Genomic DNA, 16877 nt, shown 5'->3' with positions numbered 1-16877 from the left:
GGTTGAGAAGATGGGGTGACCTGGGTTGAGAAGATGGGCTAGCCTGGGTTGAGAAGATGGGCTAGCCTGGGTTGAGAAGATTGGTTAGCCTGGGTTGAGAAGATGGGTTAGCCTGGGTTGAGAAGATCGGTGACCTGGGTTGAGAAGATGGTGTGACCTGGGTTGAGATGATGGGTTATTGTGGGTTGAGAAGATGGGGTGACCTGGGTTGAGAAGATGGGGTGACCTGGGTTGAGAAGATGGGGTGACCTGGGTTGAGAAGGTGGGGTGACCTGGGTTGAGAAGATGGGGAGACCTGGGTTGAGAAGATGGGTTATTGTGGGTTGAGAAGATGGGGTGACCTGGGTTGAGAAGCTGAGGTAACCTGAGTTAAGAAGATGGGTTAGCCTGGGTTGAGAAGATGGGGTGACTTGGGTTGAGAAGATGAGGTAACCTGAGTTAAGAAGATGAGTTAGCCTGGGTTGAGAAGATGGGGTGACCTGGGTTGAGAAGATGGGTTAGCCTGGATTGAGAAGATGGGGGTAACCTGGGTTGAGAAGATGGGGTGACTTGGGTTGAGAAGATGGGGTGACCTGGGTTGAGAAGATGGGGTAATCTGGGTTGAGAAGATGGGTTATTGTGGGTTGAGAAGATGGGGTGACCTGGGTTGAGAAGCTGGGGTGACCTGGGTTGAGAAGATGGGGTAACCTCGGTTGAGAAGATGGGGTAATCTGGGTTGAGAAGATGGGTTATTGTGGGTTGAGAAGATGGGGTGACCTGGGTTGAGAAGCTGGGGTGGCCTAGGTTGAGAAGATGGGGTAACCTCGGTTGAGAAGATGAGTTAGCCTGGGTTGAGAAGTTGAGGTAATCTGGGTTGAGAAGTTGGATTATTGTGGGCTGAGAAGATGGGGTGACCTGGGTTGAGAAGATTGGGTGACCTGGGTTGAGAAGCTGGGGTGACCTGGGTTGAGAATATGGGGTAACCTCGGTTGAGAAGATGAGTTAGCCTGGGTTGAGAAGATGCGGTAACCTGGGTTGAGAAGATAGGTTAGCCTGGGTTGAGAAGATGGGTTATTGTGGGTTGAGAAGATGGGGTGACCTGGGTTGAGAAGATGGGCTAGCCTGGGTTGAGAAGATGGGCTAGCCTGGGTTGAGAAGATTGGTTAGCCTGGGTTGAGAAGATGGGTTAGCCTGGGTTGAGAAGATCGGTGACCTGGGTTGAGAAGATGGTGTGACCTGGGTTGAGAAGATGGGTTATTGTGGGTTGAGAAGATGGGGTGACCTGGGTTGAGAAGATGGGGTGACCTGGGTTGAGAAGATGGGGTGACCTGGGTTGAGAAGGTGGGGTGACCTGGGTTGAGAAGATGGGGAGACCTGGGTTGAGAAGATGGGTTATTGTGGGTTGAGAAGATGGGGTGACCTGGGTTGAGAAGATGGGGTGACCTGGGTTGAGAAGTTGGGGTGACCTGGGTTGAGAAGATGGGGAGACCTGGGTTGAGAAGATGGGTTATTGTGGGTTGAGAAGATGGTGTGACCTGGGTTGAGAAGATGGGGTGACCTGGGTTGAGAAGATGGGGTGACCTGGGTTGAGAAGATGGGGTGACCTGGGTTGAGAAGATGGGTTAGCCTGGGTTGAGAAGATCGGTGACCTGGGTTGAGAAGATGGTGTGACCTGGGTTGAGAAGATGGGTTATTGTGGGTTGAGAAGATGGGGTGACCTGGGTTGTGAAGATGGGGTGACCTGGGTTGAGAAGATGGGGTGACCTGGGTTGAGAAGGTGGGGTGACCTGGGTTGAGAAGATGGGGAAACCTGGGTTGAGAAGATGTGTTAGCAGTCTGCTCACAGGCTTCCACCTGGGAATGCTTCTCCTCAAGCTAGCTGCTAAGAGGTGGGAGGGAAGTGCCTGTCCTCCCTTCCTGCTTCATAGCTCAGCCGATATGCAGGACTGTAGGTCAACAACTGCAGTGAACTTTTACAAAACTTTAGGGAGACATCAGCAGCTCTGTAAGTTTTTCAGTCAGTCATGTGCACATTTTTACAGTTTAAGACTAATTTGAAGAAAATCTATTGACATATTCTGATAGAAACTTTAAGCTATGAGAGTGAGAAACAGGTGATAGTTCTAACACACTGTATTACTGGTGTTTGCCAAGTTCTGTAATAAACACAATTACAAAATCTGGTGTTTGAACAATGCAGTGACACATGCTGTACGTAAATTTAAAACTCACTGCCAGAGGGATCTTGTGCTGCGGAGGCTAAGACCCAACTCTCTGCTTACTCCGGGTGCGCTGTGTAACCCTCAATGTCTGTGGTATCATCACAAGTGGATTTGCAGCTTATTTACTCAGCTGGAAACCCAGTGTTCCAATGAAAACAACTACACTTGAATTGGAAAAACGGTTACCTCTTGGCTGCCTGTGATACCTGAGACTCTGAGTTGTGTATTTGTTTATTGAGCCCCAAACTAGCCTCCTGCTGTTCACAGCATATTACATCACTGGCATTCCACGCTGTCAAGTTGCTTGGCTCCTTTTTACTTCATGGATTACACCTGGTACTTTATGGTTTCATGTGCCAGTCATGGAATTGTTCTACAATGCTACTGCACCTATCCCAGCCCCCCGTTACCCTCCCTCTTCCCTTTTTCCCCTTCTTCTTTCCTCCTTCCTCTTTCCCCTGCTAGCTCCCCCTCTCCTCCTCTTTCTCCCCTCTCCCCTCCTTTCTCCCCTCTCCTCCTCTTTCTCCTTGGTATTGTCCTGGCCAATATTTATTCCCCAATCGACATAACAAAAACTGATTATCTGGTCATTATCACATTGCTGTTTGTGGGAGCTTGCAGTGCGCAAATTGGCTGCTGCGTTTCTTACATTACAACAGTGACTACACTTCAAAAGTACTTAATTGGCTGTAAAGCGCTTTGAGACATCCAGTGACCGTGAAAGGTGCTATATAAATGTAAGTCTTTCTTTCTCTCCATCTCTTCATCCCCCTCCCCTCTCTCCTCCTCCTTCTCCACCTCTCCATATATCGACAGCCAGTCTTTGTTTTCTTCCAGCCTTTGTTACTCCCTTGATATTTATTTATTTCTCAGTACGCTGTTCTGTCCCCTCTGTGTATCATTCCTGACCTCCTTCCTCACCTCTGCACTGTTTGATCTTATAGAGTTCCCAGTGTAAACGATGGGTCCATGATCTCAGACTGAGAACCAAACTTACTGGAACAGTCATTACAGTCCAACTGACAGATGGCTTAATATCCATTATATGAAAAGATGATGGCAAAGTAACAATCTGTGGATAAATTAAACATTATTAATTGTCAATGGAGTGAAGCAGAACCGAAAGATAACAAGCGTGCAAAAAACTTAAAATTTTTACTTACCAATCAAGGCAACGTAAATCGTTCTTTCAAAAAATGATTATAGTTTGAACTATCTATGTGTGTCCATAAAACATTTCTTTGCATTTTATTACCACTTCCATTACATCTCAATGCTTTATCCCAGGGTAATTCAGTAATAAATGTTGACCCCAATGGTATTTACTGAAGATGCTCCACATTAGGATACAGCCATGTCTCTTAATTTTCATGCCCTCGTAGATGAGATTGATGCCATTGATCTTCTTGTCCCAGTGAAGCCAAATCAGAGTGTGTATCTAGACAGGCTGAGATTCCACAATGCCAGAGAGGATGTTGTCCCTGAAGTGATCTGTTACCTTCACCCTGTGGGCTTTGTGTGTTTTAAGTGTGGCTGCAGAGGTGGGTAATGATGCATGTGATCCTTCTAGGTGAAACCATGAGAGTTACGTCGAAAGAATTCACAGATGACCCGTGTGCCTTGCCGAAACGAGAAAGCGTGGTTAATGCTGCTCGAGCTCTCCTCGCTGCTGTGACCCGGCTCCTCATTCTGGCGGACATTATTGACGTTGTGTATCTCTTGCAGCATCTCACGGCTGTAAGTAAATTCATGTGAAGCCCAATCATCTCCAGTTAAAATCCTGCATTCTAGACATCAACATGAGCTAATTCAACTCTTTAACCTTATTGACAGGTCCAGAAATCTTTTACACTGTTGACAAACATGACAAGTAAAGGTGACCTGAACAGGGCCTACAGGAGCTTCGGTCAGGATTTAGCCAAATTGGACCTTCTGACCCAGAAACGCCAACAGGTATGGAAAGTTGATTGTTTTCACTTTAAAATGTATGTCAGTGATTTAATGGTCATACAACAAAGTGCAGGCACAATATCGTAGCTCATGTTTCTGGATTTCAGAAGAATTGTGAGCTCAGCCAGTTGAGATATTGTTTTGCAGGACTCCTCGTGCCCCGTGCACCACACGCTGGGAGAGCCAAGGTGATTGGGTGGGGGAGGGGGGGATGCTGATTATCAGGATCCAGCAGCTATTAAAGGGCTGCGCTGTGCTAGTTTTTAAGGTGACAAAAGTGGCCGGTGCAGAACGGCCTCATTCACACATCAGCCTCTGGAAGTCAAGTAACAGGAAGTGGAACGGGAAAAGCCTGGCCCTATCTGGAGGAAATGGATGGTCACCCAGGAAAGTCTCAGTTGGACGGTCAGTCTACGATTGTGAGACCCACTGTGTACGTTGTAGCAGTGCTCCCTTGACGCACCCATTTAAAAAGGACATTGAGTAACTGGAGTGCTTTCTAAGGATTCCAGCTGCATCATCTCTATAAAATCTTGGGCCTTTATGAGCCTTGTGCTTGGTCGCTGCGCAGTATCAACGCACTCAGACAGCTTGTGGCCCACTTTGTTGTGCACTGTGCATCATCGCCTGAGCAAATTTGCCTCTATTAAAAGTGTGTCCTTCAGATGAGACGTTAAACCTCTCGGGTCGACGTAAAAAATCCCACGGCGCTATTCGAAGAAAAGCAGGGAAGTTCTCCCCGGTGTCCTGGCCAATATTTAACCCCTCAACCAACATCACTAAAAACAGATGACCTGGTTATTATCAGATTGCTGTTTGTGGGAGCTTGCTGTGCTCAAATTGGCTGCCGCATTTCATACATTACAACAGTGACTACACTCCAAAAGTACATCATTGGCTGAAAAGCGCTTTGGGACATCTTGAGCTTGTGAAAGGCGCTATATAAATGCAGGTCTTTCATTCTTTCTTGAAGGGGTGTTGTGTACACAAAGCCTGTCTATCTACCAGTTTGTGCACACCATAGGAGGGGGAGTTGGGCCATGTTGAGGAGTTAGCTTTTCCGAAGGTGGTGCTTAGGTGTTGCTCTAGCTTGGTGTATGTGCGAAGTGCAGCCGCATTCCGGGCGCTTGCGGTTGCATCATCAACCCTGTACATTAAAAAAAATAACTAGTCGATCTCCTGTACATTGCACACGGAAATTGAAGAGCTGCATAATGTTGATCTTTCTGATCTCGATAGTCCTAAAGGAAGGTGGAGAACAGCAGGGGGAAATATAACTAAATCTAAAAATCGAACATTGAATGAATTATAAGTGGGCAGGAGAATGGAAAATATCTGTAAGCTGGAACTTCTAGGATGGGCCGAGAGAGGTTCAGGACGTGTACTGAGGACAATAGGATCACAACTGTGCCACCTAGGGAGGAAGGATGCATTATGCGTTAACCATTATGGTGCTATGTGATACATTGGTACTTGTTTAAATTGTCCCAATTTTGTCACGCCCCTGTGACAAAACAAAATCATGACACATGAAGTGTGCACAATCGTAAGATGGCAAAGACGCTGAACAAATATTTTGTATCAGTCTTTACAGTAGAGGACACTAAGAATATCCCAACACTGGACAAACAGGGGGCAATGGGGGGGGGAGGAGCTAAACACGATTAAAATCACTAAGGAGATGGTACTCGGTAAAATAATGGGACTTAAGGCGGATAAATCCCGCGGACCTGATGGCCTACATCCTAGGGTCTTGAGAGAAGTGGCGGTAGGGATTGTGGATGCATTGGTGATCATTTTCCAGAACTCCCTGGACTCAGGAAAGGTCCCGGCAGATTGGAAAACTGCTAATGTAACACCCTTATTTAAGAAGGGAAGTAGACAAAAAGCTGGAAACTATAGACCAGTTAGCCTAACATCTGTGGTTGGCAAAATGTTGGAGTCCATTATAAAGGAAACAGTAACAGAGCATTTGGATAAACATAATTTAATAGGACAGAGTCAGCATGGTTTTACGAAGGGGAAGTCATGTTTGACAAATTTGCTCGAATTCTTTGAGGATGTAACATACAGGGTGGATAAAGGGGAACCAGTGGATGTAGTGTATTTGGACTTCCAAAAGGAATTTGACAAGGTTCCACACAAAAGATTACTGATCAAGATAAGAAATCACAGGATTGGGGGTAATATACTGGCATGGGTGGAAGATTGGCTATCTAACAGAAAACAAAGAGTTGGGATAAATGGTTCATTCTCGGGCTGGCAATCAGTAACTAGTGGTGTTCCGCAGGGGTCAGTGCTGGGACCCCAACTCTTTACAATCTATATTAACGATTTGGAGGAAGGGACCGAGTGCAACATATCCAAGTTTGCCAACGATACAAAGATGGGAGGGAAAGCAGTGAGTGAGGAGGACATAAAAACCTGCAAAAGGACATAGACAGGCTAAGTGAGTGGGCAGAGATTTGGCAGATGCAATATAATGTTGAAAAGTGTGAGGTTATGCACTTTGGCAGAAAAAATCAAAGGGCAAGTTATTATCTAAATGGAGAGAAACTGCAAAGTGCTACAGTACAAAGGAATCTGGGGGTCCTGGTGCATGAAACACAAAAAGTTAGCATGCAGGTGCAGCAGGTGATCAGGAAGGCCAATGGAATCTTGGCTTTTATTGCAAGGGGGATGGAGTATAAAAACAGGGAAGCCTTGCTGCAGTTATACAGGGTATTGGTGAGGCCACACCTGGAATACTGCGTGCAGTTTTGGTTTCCATATTTAAGAAAAGATATACTTGCTCTTGAGGCGGTTCAGAGAAGGTTCACTCGGTTGATTCCAGAGATGAGGGGGTTGACGTATGAGGAAAGGCTGAGTAGGTTGGGACTCTACTCATTGGAGTTCAGAAGAATGAGAGGCGATCTTATCGAAACATATAAGATTGTGAGGGGGCTTGATTGGGTGGATGCGGTTCGGATGTTTCCACTGATGGGTGAGACTAGAACTAGGGGGCATAATCTTAGAATAAGGGGCTGCTCTTTCAAAACTGAGATGAGGAGAAACTTCTTCACTCAGAGGGTAGTAAATCTATGGAATTTGCTACCCCAGAGAGCTGAGGAAGCTGCAACATTAAATAAATTTAAAATGGAGATAGACAGTTTCCTAGCAGAAAAGGGAATTAGGGGTTACGGGGAGATGGCAGGGAAATGGACGTGAGTCTAGATTCAGATCAGCCATGATCCTATTGAATGGCGGAGCAGGCCCGAGGGGCCGTATGGCCTACTCCTGCTCCTACTTCTTATGTTCTTATGTTCTTAATGTTGGTATATTACAGAAGAGATATAACCAACATCACTGAAATAAAACAGATGATCTGGTCATTAATTGCTGTTTGTGGGAGCTTGCCGTGCGCAAATTGGCTGCCGCGTTTCCTACATTACAACAGTGACGACACTTCAAAAGTACTTCATTGGCTGTAAAGCGCTTTGGGACATCCTGAGGTCTTGAAAGGCGCTGTAGAAATGCAAGTCCTTTTTATCGTTGTCCACCGTGAATTTCCTCAGAGGTTTTCCCGATCGGCTGCCATAACTATGGTCGGAACCCCGGATAAACTGCATAACCAGGGTTACGGTGGCTGATCAGGAGAACCCGAGGAAATTTCCAGGAAGGTTATCTGTAAGTCTACTCACATTTGGAGGGCCGATCTGCTGGGTCCCACGGGATGGTGAGCTGAGAGGCTCTGGTTCTCATGCACACTTCTGATAATCCCTATTAGCATTCACCAAATATTGTCTAGTCAAGCAGTTTCAGTTACATTTCACACATTAGCAATTTATATTGCCGAAATTAATGTCCGATTTGTTCCTCAATGCACAGTTTCTAACTGGAACAGATGTGCCATGTGTGAACTGTAAATACCACGTCTCTTTCCTGAGAAATGGTGCTATGAAACAATATTGAAAATATAAAGTAAGCTTATCTAATAAATCGAGCTGAATCTTCCATTCCTTTCCAGTTACAATACTTTCAAAGCGAGTTTTGGATGTTATTGGTAAAATGTACCAGAAATTCAGTCCAATTTTGACACTGTGACAGGGGTTCTTTAGTGATATTTATAGTCTTGTTCATTGTCTGTTCAGTTCTTGATGTGGTTTATTTTTCTCCAGTTCTTCCTCACTAACACGCTGATATACCATGTTGCCTGTAGCATTCTTTATAGCCTCTTTATAACTTCTAGTCCATACTTTTTAATGGCTCCTGGAGAGGGCCGGGAGTGGTATTATATCACAATAATGCTGGGTTTCACTAAGCTTCTCCTTTCTCTTTATCAACCAGTTCACCAACCGTGTTATAGTAATAAATTAAGTTGTAAACAACAACCAATAATTTTTGTTCGAGCATAAAGAGAAGCCAATCTGTTATATAACAACTGGTATTTATATAAAATAACAACAGAAAATGCTGGAAACACTCGGCAGGCCAGGCAGCATCCATGGAGAGAGAAACAGGGTTAACGTTTCAGGTTTGTGACCCTTCATCAGAACTGGAAAAAGTTAGAGATGGAACAGATTTTAAGCAGGTGCAGAGGCTGGGAAAGGGGGGAGGGGAGGAAAGAACAAAAGGAACGGTCTGTGATAGGGTGGAAGGCAGGAGTGGTTAAATGTTGTAAATGGGAATGGCAGAATCATCAACAGCTGCCGTCTGGAAAAAATAGGGGCCGAGGTTATGGTCTGAAATTGTTGAACTCGATGTTGAGTCCATGATGCGCTATCGATTCTAATAAAAGGCTGAGTAGAGTTCAGAACAACAGGCTTTTATTAACTACTGAATGCAACTACAAACAGATCAGGACTATGCCTCTAGTGGACGACCGAATGGCAGAGAGCTGCCGTGCAGCCGTCCTTATACCAGGTAGCCAAGGGCGGAGTCAGCTGAGGCATAGTCAGGTATAACAGTGAAACAAGAGTGAACGACAACAACAACAACAACAACAATAGTGAACACAGTGAACGACAGTGGTTTACCACAGTCCAGAAGGCTGTAAAGTGCCTAATCGAAAGATGAGGTGCTGTTCCTCGAGCTTACGTTGAGCTTCATTGGAACAGTGGAGGAGGCCGAGGACAGAGAGGTCAGAGTGGAGTGGAGCGGAGAATTAAAGTGACAGGCGACCGGAAACTCAGGGTCACTCTTACGGACTGAACGGTGGTGTTCGGGAAAGTGGAATGTAGAGGAGACCGCATTGTGAGCAGCGAATACAGTATACTAAATTGCAAGAAGTACAAGTAAATCGCTGTTTCACCTGGGCCCTGGACAGTGGGAAGGGAGGAGGTAAAAGGGCAGGTGTTGCATCTCCTGCGCTTGCACGGGAAGGTGCCGGGCGAAGGGGAGGGGGTGTTGGGGGTGATAGAGGAGTGGACCAGGGTGTTGTGGAGGGAGCGGTCCCTTCGGAATGCTGAAAGGGGAGGTGAGGGGAAGATGTGTTTGGTGCTGGGATCACACTGGAGGTGGCGGAAATGGTGGATAATGATCCATTGAATGTGGAGGCTGGTGGGGTGAAAGGTGAGAACAAGGGGAACCCTATCGTGGTTTTGGAAGGGAGGGGAAGGGGTGAGAGCAGAATTGCAGGAAATGGAATGAACACGGTCGAGGGCCATGTCAACCCCGATGGAGGGGAATCTTCAGTTGCGGAAAAAGGAAGACAGATTGGAAGCACTAGTATGGAAGTTGGCATCATCAGAACAGATGCGGCAGATTTATATAATGCCTTTAACGTACGTCCCAAGGCGCTTCACAGGAATCTTTATCAGACAAAATTTGACGCCGAGCCAAATAAGGAGATATTAGAGGCAATGATCCCCTAATTTTTTTTTTAGTGCGGTCCCTTTAACTGGCTGTGTGGCCTATTCAAATTTTTGCGCATGCGCGGTTTCTTCCGTGTAGAAGCCGGTGAGCGTCCTGCGCAGGACCTCCAGACTGCTGCGCAGTCACACGGCCGCGCAGCTTAGCGGGAACGTTAATTAGGGCAGGTGACCCAAAGCTTGGTCAAAGAGGTAGGTGTTAAGGAACGTCTTAAAGGAGGAGAGAGAGGTAGAGAGGAGGAAAGGTTTAGGGAGGGAATTCCAGAGCTTAGGATCTAGATGGCTGAAGGCACGGCCGCTAATGGTGGGGCGAAGGAAGTGGGAAATGGACAAGAGGCCAGAGTTGGATAAACCTTTGGTTACCCCATGTATTAAAGCAGCAGACACAGCTAAGCTGAATTTAATGGGGTCTGTTACATTTGTCTGTGTTTACACGAGATCAATTCAAAGATGTGTCATGTGTCTCATGCACTTATAAAAATGATACCACAACAAGTCTGATCTATTATTTAAAAGTCAGATGAGTATCAGTAACAGCCTGTATGATGATATAAGATTGCTCAATTAATGGTTTTGCATATCCTGAATGGTTTGATCTTTTGAAATGTTGAATCGTCTATGTAATCTCCTACATAAGTAGAAAAAATCTTAAACTGTGTTAGCTCAACTGAAAGAAACTTGATGATTGCAAGTGTCAATCTGAGTTATACAAGCTGGGCTTAAACTGGTAGGGACCAGCATCCTGGTGAATTGAATAACTAAGCCTGTAGATAGGGCTTTAAACTAAAAAGGAGGGTGCAGGTGAGGGGAAATTTATAAATCTAAAGCGAAAAGTCAAGGCAATAGAGCAATGTAACGATTCGGGTAAAGATTAGCAAAGTGTGACAGGAAGGGACAGAGAGTTTAATGGTAATAGTGCATCAGTGAATAAGTTCAAATCAGGAAAAAATGGTAAAAAGTAAAAATTAAAGGCATTTATCTGAATGCAAGAAGCGTTCATAACAAGATAGATGAATTAATGGCACAAATAGAGATAAATGGATTTGAACTAATAACCATTACAGAGACATGGTTGCATGGTGACCAAGGTTGGGAACAAAATATTCCAGGGTACTCGACGTTTCTAAAAGACAGACGGAATGGAAAAGGGGGGGGCAGGTAGCCCTGATAATAAAGGATGACATAAGGACAGTAGTGAGGAAGGATCTTGGCTTGGAAGATCAGGAAGTAGAATCAGTGTGGGTGGAGATGAGAAATAACAAGGGGCAATAGTTTATAGGCCCCCTAACAGTAGCTATACTGCTGGACAGAATATTAATCAAGAAATAAGAGGAGCTTGCAACAAAGGTAATGCAATAATCGTGGGGGACTTTAATCTCCATATAGACTGGACAAATCAAATTGGCAAAAGTAGTTTGGAGGACGAGTTCATGGAATGCATTTGAGACACTTTCCTAGAACAATACTTCATGGAACCAACCAGGCAACAGGCTATTTTATATCTTCTCTTCTGCAATGAGACAGGGTTAATTAGTAATCTCATAGTAAGGGATCATCTGAGGAAGAGTGATCATAATATGTAGAATTTCACGTTGAGTTTGAGAGGTCTTTTTTATTCGTTCGTGGGATGTGGGCATCGCTGGCAAAGCCAGTACTTATTGCCCCATCCCTAACTGCCCTTGAGAAGGTGGTGGTGAACCGCTGTCTTGAACTGCTGAAATCTGTGTGGTGAGGGTACTCCCACAGTGTTGTTAGGGAGGGAGTTCCAGGATTTTGACCCAGCGACGATGAAGGAACGGCGATACATTTCCAAGCCAGGATGGTGTGTGACTTAGAGGGGAACTTGGAGGTGGTGGTGTTCCCAGGCGCCTGCTGCCCTTGTCCTTTTAGGTGGAAGAGGTCGCGGGTTTGGGATTCTGCCGAAGAAGCCTTGGCGAGTTGCTGCAGTGCATCTTGTAGATGGTACACACTGCAGCCACGGTACGCCAGTGGTGGAGGGAGTGAATGTTTAAGGTGGTGGCTGGGGTACCAATCAACCGGGCTGCTTTGCCCTGGATGGTGTCGAGCTTCTTGAGTGTTGTTGGAGCTGCACTCATCCAGGCAAGTGGAGAGAATTCCATCACACTCATTGCTTCTGCCTTGTAGATGGTGGAAAGGCTTTGGCGAGTCAGGAGGTGAGTCACTCGCTGCAGAATACCCAGCCTCTGACCTGCTCTTGTGGCCACAGTATTTATGTGGCTGGTCCAGTTAAGTTTCTGATCAATGGTGACCCCCAGGATGTTGATGGTGGGGGATTCGGTGTTGGTAATGCCGTTGAATGTCATGGGGCAGTGGTTAGACTCTCTCTTGTTGCAGATAGTCATTGCCTGGCACTTGTATGGTGTGAATGTTACTTTGTCACTTTGCCCAAGCCTGAATGTCGTCCAGGTCTTGCTGCATGCGGGCACGGACTGCTTCATTATCTGAGGAGTTGTGAATGGAACTGAACACTGTGCTGTCATCAGCGAACATCCCCACTTCTGACCTTATGATGGAGGGAAGGTCATTGATAAAGCAGCTGAAGATGGTTGGGCCTAGGACACTGCCCTGAGGAACTCCTACAGTGATGTCCTGGGCTGAGATGATTGGCCTCCAACAACCACAACCATCTTCCTTTGTGCTAGGTATGACTCCAGCCACTGGAGAGTTTTCCCCCTGATTCCCATTGATTTCAATGTTACTAGGGCTCCTTGATGCCACACTCGGTCAAATACTGCCTTGATGTCACTCTCACCTCTAGAATTCAGCTCTTTTGTCTATGTTTGGACCAAGGCTGTAATGAGGTCTGGAGCCGAGTGGTCCTGGCGGAACCCAAACTGAACATTGGTGAGCAGGTTATTGGTGAGTAAGTGCCGCTTGATTGCACTGTCAATGACGTCTTCCATCACTTTGCTGATGATTGAGAGATGTACTTGAGTCTGAAACTAGAGTCTTAAACTTAAATAAAGCCAATTAAATAGGTATGAAGGGCGAGTTGTCTAACATATCACAGAATCACAGAATCACAGAAACCCCACAGTGCAGATAGAGGCCATTTCGGCCCATCGAGCCTGCACCGACACATATCCCACCCGATCCCCATAACCCCTACACATGTCCCACCCTATCCCTGTAACCCCATGTATTTAATCCCCCTAACACTAAGGGTCAATTTATCATAGCCAATCAACCTAACCCGCACATCTTTGGACTGTGGGAGGAAACCGGAGCACCCGGAGGAAACCCACGCAAACACGGGGAGAATGTGCAAACTCCACACAGACAGTCGCCCGAGGCCGGATTCGAACCCGGGTCTCTGCGCTGTGAGGCAACAGTGCTAACCACTATGCCACCATTGGGAAATTAGTTTAAAAGGTATGACGGAAGATAAGCAGTGGCAAACATTTAAAGAAATATTTCATAATTCTCAGCGAATGTACGTTACATTGAAAAATAAAAACTCCACGGGAAAAATTAATCCATCCATGGCTAACTAAACAGGTTAATGATAGTATTAGATTAAAAGAAGAGGCTTATAATGTTACCAAGAATAGAAGTGAGCCTGAGGATTGGGAGAGTTTTAGAAACCAGCAAAGAATGACCAAAAAATTAATAAAGAGGGAGAAAATAGAATATGAGAGAACACTAACAAGAAATATAAAAACTCGAGACGACCCGCATCCGCATCCGTCTTGGGGCACTGCAACTGAAGTTCGCAGCGCAATGTGCCGCAGCGTCATACGCTGCGGCACACTGCGGTACTGCAGGCCTTCCTCCCCTTCTTAAAAAGGAGGGGCCTGCTGCAGCGTGATCTAAGATCGCAAGTGCCAGCAAAAGAGCCCGGCACCAAGGAGAAGTGCCGGGCTCTTGGGAGACAGCCAGCACAACGTGGGGGGGGGGCTCAGGAGGCCGGGGACGGCTGCGCGAAGAGGTGCTGGCAGGCGGCCAGCAAAAAAATGGCCGCCCCGCACCTCAGCGCCTCTACCGCCGCAGGTAGGCCCCCCTGAACCGGTCGCAAATTGCGACCGGCGTTACAGCAGGAGGCGCTACCAAATTTCGCGATCGGGGCGGTAGCGGTGCGCTGTGCACACCGATGACGTCATCGGTGGTGGCGCAGCGCTAACGGCTAACGCCGCCATTAGCGCCCCGCTAAATTTTGCGGGAGGCGTGGCCAGTGGCGCTAAACCCACTAAGTGCCCTCTTTGGGCGCTACTGGTGGCGCAGCCCACCAAATTTCTAGGCCCATAAGTTTCAATGAGATCCCCTCTCATTCTTCTAAACTCTACCGAATATAAGCCTAATCAACCCAATCTCTCCTCATACGTCATTCCTGCCATCCCAGGTATCAGTCTGGTGAATCTTCGCTGCACTCTCTCCATGGCAAGAACATCCTTCCTCAGATGAGGTGACCAAAACTGCACATAATACTCAAGGTGTGGTCTCACCAAGGCCCTGTACAACTGCAGCAAAACATCCTTGGTCCTGTACTCGAATCCTCTCGCTATGAAGGCCAACATACCAATTGCCTTCTTAACTGCCTGCTGCACCTGCATGCTTACCTTCAGCGACTGGTGCATAAGGCACGTCCCCTCTTCCCAACCTATTGCCGTTCAGGTAATAATCTGTCTTCCTGTTTTTGCCACCGAAGTGGATAACCTCGCATTTATCCACATTATACTGCATTTACCATACATCTGCCCAATCACCCAACCTGTCCAAATCACACTGGAGTTTCTCCACATCCTCCTCACAGCACACATGCCCATCCAGCTTTGTGTCATCTGCAGACTTGGAGATATTACATCTAGTTCCCTCGTCTAGATAATTTATATATATTGTGAATAGCTGGGGTCCTAGCACTGATCACTGCGGTACCCCACTTGTCACTGCCTGCCACTCGGAAAAGGACCCGTTTATTCCAACAGAGCATGTTGATGCTTAGTCATTGAGTATATTCAAGGCTGAGATCAATAGATTTTTGGACTCTAAAGGAACCAAGGGGTATGGGGATCGAGCGGGAAAGTGGAGTTGAGGTCAAAGCTCAGCCATGATCTTATTGAATCACGGAGCAGGTGCAAGGGAGGCCTACTCCTCCTCCTATTTCTTATGTTTTTATGGCATTGCACATTGACATTATCAGCCCTCTGAATTTCAGTGAACGGAGTTTGTGTTACACAGAGCTTGATCTATGTCACTTTAAGATGAATATGGGTGGATTCCACAGTGAAGCAATGGTCAAAATACAATCAAGGTAGAGTCCAATCCTGGAAATGATTAAAAAAAATCTGGGATTATCATTCTAGGAGTGAGATTAAAACTGTTTGTGTCCAATAAAGTCAATACTTGTAATTCTAGGAGTATTTTTATAAAATGATGAGTGTCACACACAATAATGTTTTGCTGATGGGGAAAATATACTGGGGGAGAAATTCGGTTGGTAGCGCCAGCGATTAGCGCCTAAATAGGCCGAGAAGTGGGGCGTTAGCCAATTTTCAGCCGGGCGCAGTGAACCCAGCGCCTCTTGCCATATTGAGTGGGTTTTAGCACCGGCGCTAAATCTTAGCGCCCGCTTGCGGGTGCAGGCAGATCATGACGTCATTTCAGTGTGCAACGCCTTTTTGGCATCCCGGACCGGAAATTCAGTGGTGCGCCCCTTCGTTCCGCCTGGCGCTAATAAGGACAGTTTACTGGAACGTTCCCCAATCGCTCTTGGGCTTAGGGGGGGCGCTCTTTAAAGGGGACTGCACTGGTATAAAAGCAGCAGCCATTTTGGGAGCACAATTTCTTGAGATTTTCACAGAGTTGCAGAGTTGCACTCTGAGAGCCATATCACTAGTGACCCAGCGCTGCCAGAGGACCTTCAGCCTTCAGACCATCACCCTGCTGCTGGTGAGCGTTTACTTATGGGGGCTGCTTTGGAGGGGAACGTCCTGCTGCTCAACCATCTGGAAAGGGCACAGAGACGGAGGGAGAGAGGGGCAGGAATGGCCAGATGGAGGAGGGCCAACAGGCATCGCCACACCAGACCTTACGCTGCCAGGGTATTCAGGCAGCAGTTCTCTTACCTCAACATGTCGGAGGAGCAGTGTCTTAGGAGGCTGCGATTCAGAAAGGAGGTGGTGACTGAGCTGTGCCACCTGCTTCAGGCAGATCTTCAGCCACAGATAAGGTGCAGGACTTCTCTGTCGGTGGCTGTCAAGATTACAGTAGCACTGACTTTCTATGCGACCGGCTCCTTTCAGGCAGCAACTGGGGACATTGCCAACATCTCCCAGTTTGTGGTGCATAGCTGCATCCAGCAAGTAACAAATGCCCTGTTTAAAAGGCGGCGGCAGTACATCTCCTTCACTGCGACACTGGAGAAGCATCGGGAGTGCGCAGAGGGCTTCGCGGCAATAGCGGACTTCCCCATGGTGCAGGGCGCCATTGACTACACGCACGTGGTTTTGCGGGCGCCTGTTTTGAATCCTGAGGACTTCCGCAACTGCAAGGGGTTCCACTCCTTGAATGTGCAGCTGGTCTGTGACCACCGGCAGCTGATCCTCGCGGTTAATGCTCAGTTCCCAGGCAGCAGCCACGATGCATTCATCCTGTGCCAGACTTCAGTAGCAAACCTTTTCGAGGCCCCGGCTCACCCAGAAGGCTGGCTTCTCGGTGACAAGGGCTATCCTCTGTGCCCATGGCTGATGACCCCGCTCCGTTCACCCAGAACCCCTGCAGAAGAGCACTACAACGTCAGCCATCAGGCGATGAGGAACATTGTGGAGCACACAATCGGCATGCTGAAGCAACGGTTCCACTGTTTGGACCATTCGGGAGGCGCCTTGCAGTACTCACCAGAGAGAGTCTCCCACTTTGT

The 16877-nt window shown here is 47.0% G+C and overlaps 1 protein-coding gene across 1 annotated transcript in view; it reads left to right on the top strand.

Moving 5' to 3' along the window:
- The window catches only part of LOC147113688 (catenin alpha-3-like), a 3852991-nt gene that overhangs the window by 296935 nt on the left and 3539179 nt on the right, over nucleotides 1–16877 (top strand). Inside the window, exons 4-5 of the mRNA XM_085994990.1 lie at nucleotides 3772–3938; nucleotides 4035–4154. Coding sequence (XP_085851116.1) covers nucleotides 3772–3938; nucleotides 4035–4154 — 287 coding nt within the window. The remainder of the gene's footprint in view (nucleotides 1–3771; nucleotides 3939–4034; nucleotides 4155–16877) is intronic.

Source organism: Somniosus microcephalus, chromosome 8 (genome assembly GCF_052327205.1).
Source record: "Somniosus microcephalus isolate GS21.2 chromosome 8, FLI_Smic_1.0, whole genome shotgun sequence".
Lineage (NCBI taxonomy): Eukaryota > Metazoa > Chordata > Chondrichthyes > Squaliformes > Somniosidae > Somniosus > Somniosus microcephalus.
The sequence above is the reverse complement of the archived record's forward strand: the minus strand, read 5'-3'. Positions and strand labels throughout refer to the sequence as shown.